The sequence below is a fragment of the Zingiber officinale genome, chromosome 2A (assembly GCF_018446385.1).
Source record: "Zingiber officinale cultivar Zhangliang chromosome 2A, Zo_v1.1, whole genome shotgun sequence".
In the NCBI taxonomy this organism is placed as follows: domain Eukaryota; kingdom Viridiplantae; phylum Streptophyta; class Magnoliopsida; order Zingiberales; family Zingiberaceae; genus Zingiber; species Zingiber officinale.
Window position 1 is genome coordinate 158,328,518 of NC_055988.1, and position 14,222 is coordinate 158,342,739.

The following is a 14,222-nucleotide window of genomic DNA, read 5'->3' on the forward strand; positions in this document are numbered from 1 at the left end:
ATGGGCTACCTTAAGCTTCTAGATCTCACTGTTGGCTCCCTTGGGAAGTTGACATTCTTAGGTGACAAGTTACAAAAGAAAGTGTTGACCCAATATAGTGGGTTGGATCTACGACTATGAAGACACTTGGGCTAGGCTCAATATGAGCTGTTATGGTGAACTGAGTTGGCTATTGGTTCTTTGGGATACAACCTGTGGCAGAAGAGGCACTCGACCTATGAGCGCCTTGAGAGAGACAAGGTGGCACTCACTTTCCTTTAGATCATAGATAAGACAATTGACAACAATTTTGACTTAGGTGATGAAAGATGATGTTGCTGATTAAAGAAATTAGGAGTGAACAGTCAATCCGCCAAACCGACCAACCCGCTTATACCGACTTGAACCGAACCGAAAAAAAAAAATCCGCCGGATATAGGGCTGGATGTAGGGTCCTGATATTACATTATCCGATCTAGTAGGGCCGGATAATTTTTTTATCCCAATAACTGAACCAACCCGATCCGCGATCACCCCTACTTGTAGCAATTACTATCGATAAGTTGCTACACGTTGTAGTAGTTATTGCCGATAAGCTACTACATGTTGTAGCAGCTACTGACGATTAGCTGCTACAACGTGTAATGAATAATGTCTATTATCATTTTAAAATATTTTATTTTTTTGTTATTTTATATTTATATTTTATATTTCATTGGATATAGAGTCGGATATCCAAATAACTGACAACCCGTCGGATATCTGATACATAATAACCGCCAGATAGAGGACCGGATATAGGTCTTGATATTGTATTATCTGATATAGTAGGGCCGAATAGTTTTTTACCCTAATAACTGAACCAACCTGATCCGCGATCACCCCTAAAAGAAATCACAAGCTAAAAGGTGCCAAATGTAGAGCTCACATGTTGCTAACCAAAGGAAGCAATTTGAACTCCAGAGAATGATTTAACATAGTCGGACCTAGGTGGAGCTGACATTAGAGAAATTCTTGCCTTGAAACTCAAAGACGCATGGTACATGAGCCCTCCTAGATGATCATCTTGAAGATTGTGGTGGCCTTAGGGGCTCAAACAAAGGACACAGGGGAGATGGGAGGGCGGTGATTGTGGAAGATCCTGGGATAGTCGCTGGAGGACTTAGCACAGGAGAAGTGTGCTGACTGAACACTACTGTAGAATGGCACGTGTAAAAAGAAATGAGCAAACATCAACCTCAACAAAGGTTTGAAACCCCTCGGTACTAGCACACAGTGAAGAGATGGATTGAAACTTCCTTTGACTCTTATATCAGGTTAATTTAAGGGTGGAATTATTTCTCACAATATCCTAGGTAATTCCCCCTGTACCTATACACATGTTATTATTAATTGATTAGGTAATTTTGCATATAATATAGATGTGTATTTCAGATTGATCTATAACAGTTTGCCTGTAATAGAAATTTAAAATATTAAGTAAAGCTTTTATAGGCTGTCATTTTATCCATTCCTAGTAGATATGTCCTCACATGCTTGGATATGGAGTTGGTTTTGTGTGTGTATGAAACTAACACTGAACATATGGTCATAGAGATGTGTGCTTATTAGAGTGCTATGCTGGATTGACCACATGAAAGATACAACAACAACCACCACCACCAAATCTTATCCCACTAGATAGGGTCGACTAACATGAAAGATACAAGAAAGAATATTTTCTGATTGCTATAAGCAATTCCCTTGTAATTACACTTCTTTACTCTCCTCTGCAATCAGTGCTCACGAATAAGGGTTGTCTTTCTGCATGTTAATTTTGTAGTTGAGTTATAGTATAAAAGTAACTTGTACTCTATACTTTTGCATTTGGGAAAACTAGAATTGGCGAATTAGGCTGACATAGTCCATACTCCATTGTTGAAATCATGATTGTTATCAATATGGATACTAGGATCAAGTGGTTAAAATCTAAATAATGATTAACTGCATTAGTGAAATCTAATCAGATAAAAAGATTAAAAAGAAAAAACAATATAAAGAAATTCATATATCAGGATTAGTGAAATCTAATCAGATACCAAATTAAAAAAAGAAAAAAATAATATAAAGGAATTCATATGTTAGAATGTTCAAGGATCACAAGGATTGCATATTATGCATCATTGCATCTACATTATCAATGATACATAATGTAATAATCACTAACAGAATTAATAAAATTAGATCAGTAGCACATAATATATTGACATAATATCTATTTATTATCAGATTAGTAATATCTTATACTAGTAATTTGTTTATAAAAGATAAATTATATGGAAAATTTAGAAAAGAGAGGTGTTAGCGTAACATATATTGAACTAATTAAGGATATGTATGAGGATGTAATGATCAAAGTGAAGGCTTCAGGCGGATTAACCGAAACATTTCCAATAAAGATCGGTTACACAAAGATCAACTTTAAGTTCCTATCTTTCAACATTTATCATGGACGAACTCAGTGGACACCTTTAAAGCATAGTATTATGGTGCATGTTATTTGAAACACTAGAAGTGAAAGGTTTTAAGTTTAGTAGAGTAAAGATAAAATATATAGAATTTAAATTTAGTAATATTAGATGTAATGAAATAATTGTTAAGATAGGAGATGACAAGTTATCTAAACTGAGAGTTTTAAGTATTTATGATCATTTTTACAAAATGATGTCTTCCATAAAATACAAGCAGGATGATTGAAATGGAGGAGAGCGTCGGGTATTTTATGTGATCGTAAAATACTTCTAAAACTTAAAGGAAAGTTCTACAAAACGGCAGTTATACCTACTATGTTATATAACGTTGAATATTAGCCAACGACTTGAACATATGAGCAGAAGATGAGAGTTGCAGAGATGAAGATGTTAAGGTGGATGTGTGGACTTATGAGGATGGACAAAATAAGAAATGAGAGCATTAGAGAGAAAGTCAGAATTGCATCTATTGAGGGAAAATTTTGAGAGACACATTTAAGATAGTACAGACATGTATTTAGATGATCAATAAATGCTCTGATTAGGCAAGATGAAACTATGACAAATATGCACATCAAACAAGGAAGACCAAAAAAAACTTGGTTAGCAATAATAAAACAAGATAAAATTTATTAAAGTATAGATGACATAGGGGATAGAGCCCAATGATGTAGAAGGATCCATATAACTGACCCTACTTAGTGGGATAATACTTGGTTGTTGTTGTTGTTGTTGCTGTTGTAGTATTTTGTTTATAAAACCATATTATAACTTCAGAATTTCATATGTATTATGTTATTGATAAATAAATTGTACTCTTCATCAATTTAGAATCTTTAATAACCAATGTAGATTATTAATAATGTTAAAAACATATTTATTAATACCATTATAGAATAATACATGTTTATTTAATTTTTTTTTGATAAAATCATGCTATTTTTCGATTAACTATGTTATGATATTGCTTGTTTGATCATCATTTACATCCTAATCAAATTTTATTTGAAGAAGTTTAAGAAATTGTTGATTGAGAGAAGTTATTGCTTTCTCTCTTGATCAATAGTGTGCGAGAAAGATGGGTGATGTGTGGGGTATGATCAAAGACGGGTGAGGTGTGGGGTATAGTCAGTGACACAGGTTGAATGACCAATCCTTGAGCATGTTTTTTTTTTCATGCGTCGAAATCATTACTAAAACGTATAATTTCCTTTTTTTTTCTCTATGTTTTAAAATGCGATACTAGTGACTCATAATAAATGAATTAAAGGTGCTTAGACATAAAATAAAGTTTAGAGATGCTGCCGCCCTCACAAACTAAAACACCAAACCCCTTCCATCCACCTCTAAACGTACCCATATAGCCCAAACCTCCATTCCGGACTTTAAAACCTCGTCTCGAGACCTCTTACTAGCACCTCAAACTGCTGTCTTAGAACTGATTCAACTCCTCCCATCTCCCACGGCAACCTCTAAACCCGATATAGTAAATCTTCACCCGAATCTCTTTCCAGCCCTTGACTCAACCATCGACCAACCCCTTCCCGACCCTTGACTCACGAACAAACCACTAGACCGAACCTCTCCGACTCCATCCCTTTTTCCTCACCACAACATCACTTCATCAGCCCCTTAAACACCCTTCCAACGTCCCTAAGGCAACAACTCCTGATTATTTTCAGCAACAAATTTTGAATCACAAGGTCAATATATATATATATATATATTGATGCTACAGTAACACCATGCAACATTATCTCTAAAGTATGCAGAAACTGAAATATGGCCTTACAGTAGTTACACTCTTCTGACAGGTTTTAATATAAATTTTATCTCATTATGATCTATCTTGTGTAAATGGTCAGTCTGCTAGGTTTGGTGCAGAATCTACTTTGCATTGATTTATTGACAAAATCAAAAGAGTGCCCTATTAATATTTTCTACCTAAAATACCCTCCACAACCCACCTTCGAACTGCTTTGTACAAAACAACGTAACCTTGAGCTGTTTTGATCAAAGCAGCTCCACCTTGGAGAAGCAGCTACAACCTTGGAGCTTTGACCAAAGTAGCTCTAAGGTGATTTTTCTATTTTTTTTGTTTTCTGTATTTTTATTAAAATTTTCTATCTCACTCTTTTCTTTCCTTTCTTTGTTGTCTTTTTTACTTTTGTTTCATTTTTAGTAATTAGATATTAAAAAATAGAAATTTTATTAAGATTTTCTGTTGTATTATTTTTTCCTTTTCTTTTGTTTTCTTTTCCTTATCTTTCCTTTTTTTCTCTTCTATTTAGTATATTAAAAAAATAAAAAAAATAAAAAACCAGAAAATAAGATGGAGTTGCTTTGACCAAAATAGCTCCAAGGTAAATCACAAAGGGTTATTTTGGATAAATTTTTATGGGTGAGATGCTGTTATGATAATTTTTAAAAAAGGGTGCCCTTTTGATGATATGTATAAAAGGGACACTCTTGTGATTTTCAGTCTAATTTCTTTCTTTCATAGATTCTAGTTTGGCTGACTGTTTCTAGCTACATTCATGCTACAACAGGGGCACCATCTGGACTTACGACTTGTTCGGAATCAATGGCTTTTGCTAGATCCTAGAGCTGAATGTCTCATGTCAGAAGCTAATGAAGAGAAGACTACAGGAGATTTTAGAGAAATGGGCAATAGGTTAGCTACAGAAGTGATTCTCTTCCTTAGAAAGAAGATGGATAAGCTTTCAAGATATGGAGGCTGTAAAGGCATAAAGCTTAGTTTTGTTGGACATTCTATTGGAAACATTATCATAAGAAGCGCCTTAACACGTAATTTTCAAATACTTTTTAGTCTTTTTTGTTCCATTAAATTTCTTTCCCTAATACCTATGATCTTTTGCAGAGAGTATAATGGAACCATTTCTAAAGCACCTGCAAACGTATATGTCGATATCTGGACCACATTTAGGGTACTTGTATAGCTCAAACTCTTTGTTCAATTCAGGAATGTGGCTTCTGAAGAAACTAAAGGGTGCCCAATGCATTCATCAATTGACTTCTACTGATGATCCAGATCTCCAGAATACCTTCTTTTACAAGCTTTCTATGGTAAAACTGGACTGCAATTATTAATATACCTTAAATTGCTGCATAATACAAAAATTAGGTTAACAAGCTTATATATCTAGAAGTTGAAAATTTTGGTACAAGAGTTATTATTTTATTAGAAGGTAATGGTTTGTTATTCTTATGTCATCTGTTATAGTCTTGTTCATAGTTAGTTGAAGAAGTAAAAAAGGAATTTCAATATATGGTAGCTCTCCCTATTTCCAATACAAACTTTTGGTTATTCTAGTTTATTTTCACTATTTTGTGAGGTATTTTGTTGTAACAGATGTATATAGTCATTATGCATGTTTGGGGTTGTTGATCCAAAATACATGATCTGCTCCATAGGGTATATTAACGGGTTCCCTTTGCATTGCTTGTGAACATGGTAGCCATATAATTAGTTATATTTAGATGAGAAAGGATAAGTGTAGTGTTGCTGCATTAGTGAGAAGTGACACATTTTAGGTGCAACATGCTTTTGAAAAACACAATTATCGTTAGCATGAAAGTGAATGCATTAAGACATGGATTGAAGTGTTGAACTTTGCCATGTAGAATTCTCTTCCCATCAATCGACATGAGAAATTCTTTGCCATCAACACCGGAGTGGTGGTTTGTGGTAGAAATAGGAGAGAAAAGAGATAAGAGAAAGGAGAGGGGAGAAGATACTAGAGAGAGGAAGATTATCTTAGGACAGGTGACGTCTGTTATGGGCAACCAAGAGGGTTCGAGGGAGGAGAGTGAGGGCTCTGGCAAGAGAAAAATAAAGGGGAAATAAATAATTTTTAACATTTTAAAAATATCATTATTCTAATTAAATAAAATTGAATTAGATTGTCCTATATATACACACACACAACAACAACCAAGCCTTATCCCATTTGGTGGGGTCGACTATATGGATCCTTTTACGCATTGAGCTCTATCTCCTACTATATCATCATCTATACTTAAATAAAATTTATCTTATTTTATTGTTACTAACCAAGTCTTTTTTGATCTTCCCCTTTTTCGTTTGATATGTGTGTTTGTCATAATTTCACATCGCCTAACTACAGCAATTATTGGTCATCTAAGTACATTCCTGTACCATTTTAAACGTGTCTTTCGGAGTTTTTCCTCAATAGCTACGCTACAACTCCGACTTTCTCTCTATGCTCTCATTTCTTATTTTGTCCATCTTTGTATGTTCACACATTCATTTTAACATTCTCATCTTTGTAACTCTCATCTTTTGTTCATGTGCTCAAGTTATAACTCAACATTCAGCTCCATATAACCTAGTAGGTCTAATTGCGGTTTTGTAGAACTTTCCTTTAAATTTTAGAGGTACTTTATGGCTACATAAAACACAAGATGCTCTCCTCCATTTTAACAATCCTACTTGTATTCTATATAAAACATCTCTCTCAATTCCTCCATTGTTTTGCAAAAATGATCTTAAATATTTAAAGCTCTCGGTTTCGGGTAACTTGTCATCTCCTATCTTAAAAATTATCTTATTACGTCTAATATTGCTAAACTTAAATTCCATATATTCTGTTTTTATTCTACTGAGCTTAAAATTTCCCTTTTAGTGTTTCCTGTCAAGATTCTAGTTTAGCATTTACTCCTTCATGTGTTTCATCTACCAAAATAATATCATCTGTAAACAACATGCACCACCGTACTGTGTCTTGAATGTGTGTAGTGAGTTTGTCCATAATTAGTATAAAAGGATAGGGACTTAGAGCTGATCCTTGATGTAACCCTATCATTATTGGAGATACTTTAGTTACTCCGCCTGAAGTCTTTACTCTTGTCATTACATTCTCGTACATATCCTTAATTAGTTCAATATATGTTATGCTAACCTCTCTTTTCTAGAATTCTCTATATGATTCCTCTTAGGACTCTATCATTAGTTTTTTCTAAGTCATGAATACCATGCATAGATCTTGTTCTTGCTCTTAGTATTTTTCAATTAATTGTCTAAGAAGATGTATAACTTCTATTGTCGACCTTCTAGGCATAAACCTAAATTGATTTTCGTTCAGCGTGGACTCCTTAATCTTTTTTCTATTACTTTCTTCCAAAGTTTCATGGTATGACTCATTAGTTTAATACCCGTTTGCATAATTTTATACATCTCCTTTATTCTTATATAAGAGAACTAGAGTATTTATCCTCTATTGATCAGACTTGTTTTCATTTTCAAGATCATATTAAATAATTTTATAAGCCATTAAATACCTTGTTTCTCTAGGCACTTCCATACCTCTATTGGAATATCATCTGGTCCAACGACTTTTTCATTGTGCATCCCATTTAAAGCTTATTCTACTTCTGAAGTTTGAATTCTACGATAAAAATTTAAACTTCTATACTCATTTGATCTACTTAAATTATTAGGACCAAAGGAATTTAGATATTTTCACAATGATATGATATTGTCCACTTTGGGCCTAAACCCTCGTGGTTTTGTTTTTGTGCTCTATCCAAAAGACTTCATACCAATGAAGATATCTTTTCCTTATAAGTTCATGATCCTTTCTATGTGTTTTAAATGTGAGACTTTATTTGCCACCATTGCAACCAAATAATCCCGGCCCCCCCTCCCCAACGAAGGATCGTCGCCTTAAGCCTATCCGCTTGATGTCATCTGATCCTTGACCCACAAGGACTTTCTTACTGTTGGATCGAGATGCGCTATAGGGGGGGTGAATAGCGCTCGTGGCTATTTCGTTTTTCGATTATCGGAATCGTATCAAGTACGTCGTTCGAGTATAAGCGCAGCGGAAAGAAATAGAAACAAATACAAACAAAGACACGAAAGATTTACTTCGTTCGGAGCCTGTGGCGACTCCTACTCGAAGGCCCGCGATCCTTGATCGCTTTCCGTGGGCAACAACTATAAGTACGAAAAAGAGTTACAGCTTTGAAGTACAAGTAAATAAAGAAAACTAATGGTACCCACGACAAGAACAGAGTCTTGGAGCTTCGGGTCGTCGGAGACTTGTAGCAGCACTTCCGGATGTCTTTTAGAGCAGCACGTTGGAGATCCCTTATAAAGGGTGTTCAAGGCGCCTTCTACTGTTCGCCAGGCGCCTTAAACAGCCGAGTCACCCGTGGAGATCAAGACGAACTGGTCGAATCTTATCCAGACTCAAGGCGCCTTCAACCTTCGACCCAAGGCGCCTTGAACTTCATCTAAGGCGCCCCCAACCTTCTGCCCTTTGCACCCTAGGCGCCTCAAGCTCCATGGAGGCGCCTGTTCATCCGAGTTGTAACTTGCTCCTTTGTTCTGCAAAATGTGTTAGTCCCAAACACATACCTGCAAGACAAAGTTAGCACATAATAAAGTGATAATGATAGTCTCCGGACTATCCGAGCCTTTCGGGTTTCCAACCGAAACCCTAGGTCAACTCGACGCCTATTGTTCCTCTACGGGAACGCGTCCTCACCTACTCCACTCGGAGATTTACTGCCGGTCGATCCTCGGATCGTTGGACTTTTCAAGACTCGACGCCCGACTTTCTTCGGACTTTCTCACGGACATCCGCTTCGGCTAGTCCGGTCTTTCACCTGGTTCGCGACACCAGGACTTTCCACCTAGGGTTACCACCCCAGGACTTTTGCTCAAGCCACCGACCGCCAAGACTTTCCGTGGGTTACCACCCCATGACCTGGGGTTACCGCCCCAGGGTTTTTCTCTACCGCAGCCAGGACTTTTCTCCACCTAGGGTTACCACCCTCAGGACCTGGGTTACCACCCCTAGGGTTTTCACCTGCTTAGACTCCACTAAACACTCAACAAAGCTGTCAGATCACAAAACCCCTTAACTTTGAATCCTTTGCCATTATCAAAACTCGGGTTTGATCGTCGGATGCTTCCCGCACCAACACTTACCTCTCGGTCTAATTGACCTACTAGGGTTTCCTTGCCCCTTAGTCCACCCGACTTATTAGGACTTCTTTGCCTAGTCGTAACTAGGTCTTCTCTGCTTGGTGTCGGGTCATCTTGATCCAGACATGAGAGCCCCCACTTCCTTCGTTAAAGGTCAATATTTCACCCACACGACTTTATTGGGCCATGACTCTTGTGCACAGTCAATTGTTAGTCCTTCTGGCAATCCGGGCTCTGATACTAATTGTTAGGATCAAAAGAATTTAGATATCTTCATAATGATATGATATTGTCGACTTTGAGCTTAAGCCTTCATGGTTTTATTTTTGAACTTCACCCAAAATGTCTTATATCAATGGAGATATCTTCTATGATCCTTTCTATGTGTTTTTAATGTGGGATTTTGTTTTCAACCATTACAACCCAACATACCTAAGTTAAGTTGGTCACTTGAACCTTCATTAAAAAGTTGATAAAATATCTCTTCCACCGTTCTTTTATTTCTCCATCATTTACTAGTACACTATTACATTAATCTTTAATACATTTTATTTGGATAATATTTCTTGTCTTCCTTTATCTCATTTTAGCTATTCTATTAATGTCCCTTTTCCTATCTTTTGTATTCAATTTTTGATATAATCGTTTAAAATTTTCATTTTTTGCTTCATTCATTACTTTCTTAGCATTTTTCTTGGCTATTGTATATTTTTTTTAAATTTTCTCGTTCTTACAAATATATAATTTCTTATAAGCCGTTCGTTTTTTCCTTCACTTTCTTTTGTATTTCTTGTTCCATCAAGATTCCTTACTTAGTGGTCCTTTGACTCATCGAGTACGCTTTTAACTACTATTTTTAACTTTGATATCATCTTATTTCATGTCGTATTAGAGTCACCATATATTTCACTTAATACTTGTACTTCTACCTTCTCCTTAAATATATTTTGTTTCTCATCCTGTAACTTCCACCATTTAATTCAAGGAGTCATATATATTTTCTTTCTATTGATACTATGCTTGAGGCGTATATCCAACACTACTATAAGAAAGCCAATTTGCGATTTATTATTCCCACTTTTGAATGTGATTATGTGTTCTTCTCTTTTCTTAAAATATGTATTAGCTAATATAAAGTCATATGCTATCACAAAATCGAATATAATTTTTCTTTTTTCATTTCTCGTTCCAAACCCATAACCCCTATGTACCCTCTTATATTTCTCATTTTTCACTCTGACATGCCCATTTAGATTATCTCTTATTAAAATTATTTCATTTGGTGGAATATTTTATAATACTGCATCTAAGTCACCCCAAAACCTTAATTTGGTAACTTCTAATCCTCCTTGCGGTGCCTATACGCTAATTATGCTCATAGTTTCTGTCGTCACTATTATTTTAAGGGCTATAATTCTATCCTCTTTTCTAACTACTCCTACAACTTTATCCTTTAACGACTTCATCCTTTAATGAACTATCTACAACAATACCCACTCTATTTCTTATTTTACTCTTTCCTATGTACCATAATTTAAAACCCAAGTTTTCTATTATCTTTGCCTTCTCGTCTATCCATTTGGTCTCTTGTACACACAAAATATTAATTTTTCTCCTAATCATCGTATTTACTACCTCTATTGATTTACCTCTGAGAGTTTTTATGTTCCATGTTTGAAATCTTAGACTATTAGTTTTCCTATCATATTTGTTTTTATCTAACCTATGGTGTGAGAACTCTTATCTATTTTTTACTACACCCAAGTTCTCATGGAGATATAGCAGTCCTTGCCGATATGTTACAGTCGGATCCTGTAACACGAACTATTACATATTTAGCACTACACCCGAGTTCTGGAGATGTAGCAGTCATTGCCGAAATGTTACAGTGGCCCCTGCAACGCGTTTATTCCGAGGAATAACCTAGTATTAATACAATAGTTTAATGGATCAATTCATTCAGGCTTGGGACCGACCGTGACTGGTTCATCATATATATATATATATATATACACTTAAAATATTTATTTGATTGACGATTAGTTATTTATTTTTTTTAAAAATAATTTAAAATGGAAAGTTTTAAATAAATAAAATTAGGTATCTAACATCAATATTTTTTTCTATTCTAACTTTTGTGACATTGGGAGAGAACAAGGGAGTATATGTAAACAAGCAAAGAAAAATAGGATTCAACAAGATTATGTGGAGCTTCTCCTTCTCCTTATTTGTGTTTTTTTCTCAGCTTTGGTTTGAGCGTCAAGGAAATAGGGAAGAAATAGTTTTCAACTTGAATCGAGTTCAGATTTATTTATTTTTATTGTTTAGAATTTTTATGATATAAAATTAATTACAAAATTCTAATTTAAAACTAAAATATAATATTTTACATCCTAAAATTTGAACATCTTACTATTTGTTGTCCACTCTAATAGTTGTAGTTACATAAAAAAAGGAAGTTAAAACTAGATGACAAATTCGAACTGATTTATTGTAGGCTGTAGCTAATAGTTCTATTTAGATTTTATCAAATAAAATATAATAAGTGATATTTAATGCATGATTTTTTTTCTTCCAAATTCTCTTGAATAAATTTCAAACAAAATTGCATAAACCTATAAAAATATATGTTCATTTTAAATAAAATTAAATTCTTAATAATGAAAATCTCTTGGGTCTTCAAATATGAAATTGTTCCAATGTTGCAGAGTTCTAAAGAACAGGGAACGCCTCATTTTTTTCATTGCCCATTTCACTATTTTATTTGCAAAAGAATAGATTTTAAATGATTCATTATGAAATTGAACAAGTTTACAATTTATAACTGACTGAAGCTAAAAATTAGAATTAATTACTTTAATTAAAACTTATAACTTATATTAAGTAAAATTAATTATGTTATTAATTATAATTCAATTAAATATGTGTAAAAACTATAAGGACATAACATGATTTGGTATTGAAACTGTAAATCAGAAACTGAAACTTCAACATAGCTCAGAGATTTAGAACCTTGCATTAAGATACTTGATAGCTTATCTTCACAACAATGACAGTAAAATGTAAAGTGCATGGCTAGGCTTCAACTAGGTCAGACATTTTAAGTATCATATTTATTTGTTCCAATGTGTCTTTCCTGCTCCTGGAATAAATAATGAATACAAATAATATTATAATTTTTTCTGTTAAGACCACTTGTGTCTTTGTTTCATTGTGTGACTTTCCCGGTTCTCATATTGTTCATTATTTAATTGCTAATGGTTAGAAACCTTTGTATTTTTTCTATCTTTATTACACGAATTGAGTTTCATGTATGCTTTCTTATTCTTTTTCACAGAAGAAGACACTGGAATATTTCAAGAACATCATCCTCCTGTCCTCCCCACAGGTACCATGTTTAAAGCTCTATCTGCAAGAATTTTAAGTTGAAGCCCATGGATACAAAGTCATTGTTCATGATGCAAACTATGTTCTTTCCAGGGCAGTTGCTTCTACTTTTAGTCTATCACAGGACATATTTTCACAAAGTTTAAGCAAAAGAATAGATTGTTAGTTGTGTTTTCATTTTTGCCATAAATACTTATAATGATTAAACACAAGGTTATAAAAAGTGCATGTAGGTGGTATATAATCAGCACATTTGCAGGGTGCATACGAGTTGGCATATGCGTTTGGTATTAAATTCTTAAAAATGTATATACTAATAAAAATGATTAATGTATATACACAAAAAGTATATTAATAAATGTACGCAATTCATATCCATACATAATGATGAAAAACATTAAATATAAGAATAATATTAATCAACAATATTGACTAAACGAGGTATGCAACTCTGATGAAGTGTTGAAAACCATGATTAAACATTCAAAAGATAATGTGGGTTTCATTGTTCATTTTAAAGGTCTAAAAGTTAAACCTGTTTTATTTTGACAAAATCAAAACAAATAGTATTATCAAACATGTTAATTCATAGTTCCTAGAACTGGTTCATCTTATCTTTTTTGTTGGAGAAAAAAGAATAAATGAAAATTGCAAAACTCTGCTGTGATTTCAATTTGGCTTAATTAGCATAATTGGCTTTCAATTTCTTCTCTTGCATGATCCCTAGTTTAATCAATGGATAAATATTGTTGTTACTAATTGTTATGCATGATGATCATTCATTTTTTTATTTTCATTGGTAAAATTACCATTGTAAGCAAGCCGACACTTGCATGTTTTTAGTCATCTAATGCCTATTTGGGAACCACCGCAACAACCAAGTCTTTATTCTTAAGTGGGATCAGCTATATGGATCCTTCTATGCGATTAGGCTCTGATCCGGTAGTAAGAGTGGCCCCCCCCCCTTTCTTGCAAAGTCAACGCCAAGGGGAAGTCACCGGAACAGCCGCCCACCCAGAGGAGAGTGTGGTCCGACCGGACGGACGGCCGTAGACGGCCGGTCCGATTGGACTGCCGGCCGGCCGATGGGATCGAGTACCCGGAGGGGTCCGGCCGGCTCGCACTTATAGGCGGGAGGCACCCTGTCAAATCGGGGTTCCGACGCTCAGTTAAAAAGGTCATGGACCGAGCTGACCTTTTGACCGACCGCAGTCATAAAGCACCCCTGTTTGTTAGTCTCCACAAAGCACAAGTAAACCACTGCGGATGTCCGGTCGGATGTTTAGGTATCTGTCCGCTCGGACTACAAGTTTGGAGCAAAGGAAAAGGCCAGAGGATTTCTTTCTTTGACAACCTGTAGGTTTCACGTG

At 34.9% G+C, this 14,222-nt stretch overlaps 1 protein-coding gene across 1 annotated transcript in view; it reads left to right on the top strand.

Annotated features, from left to right (window-relative positions):
* Positions 1–14,222, top strand: part of LOC122042893 (protein FAM135B-like) — a 71,847-nt gene that overhangs the window by 13,945 nt on the left and 43,680 nt on the right. Inside the window, exons 12-14 of the mRNA XM_042603281.1 lie at positions 5,039–5,297; positions 5,371–5,576; positions 12,803–12,853. Of these exons, the coding sequence (XP_042459215.1) occupies positions 5,039–5,297; positions 5,371–5,576; positions 12,803–12,853 (516 nt within the window). The remainder of the gene's footprint in view (positions 1–5,038; positions 5,298–5,370; positions 5,577–12,802; positions 12,854–14,222) is intronic.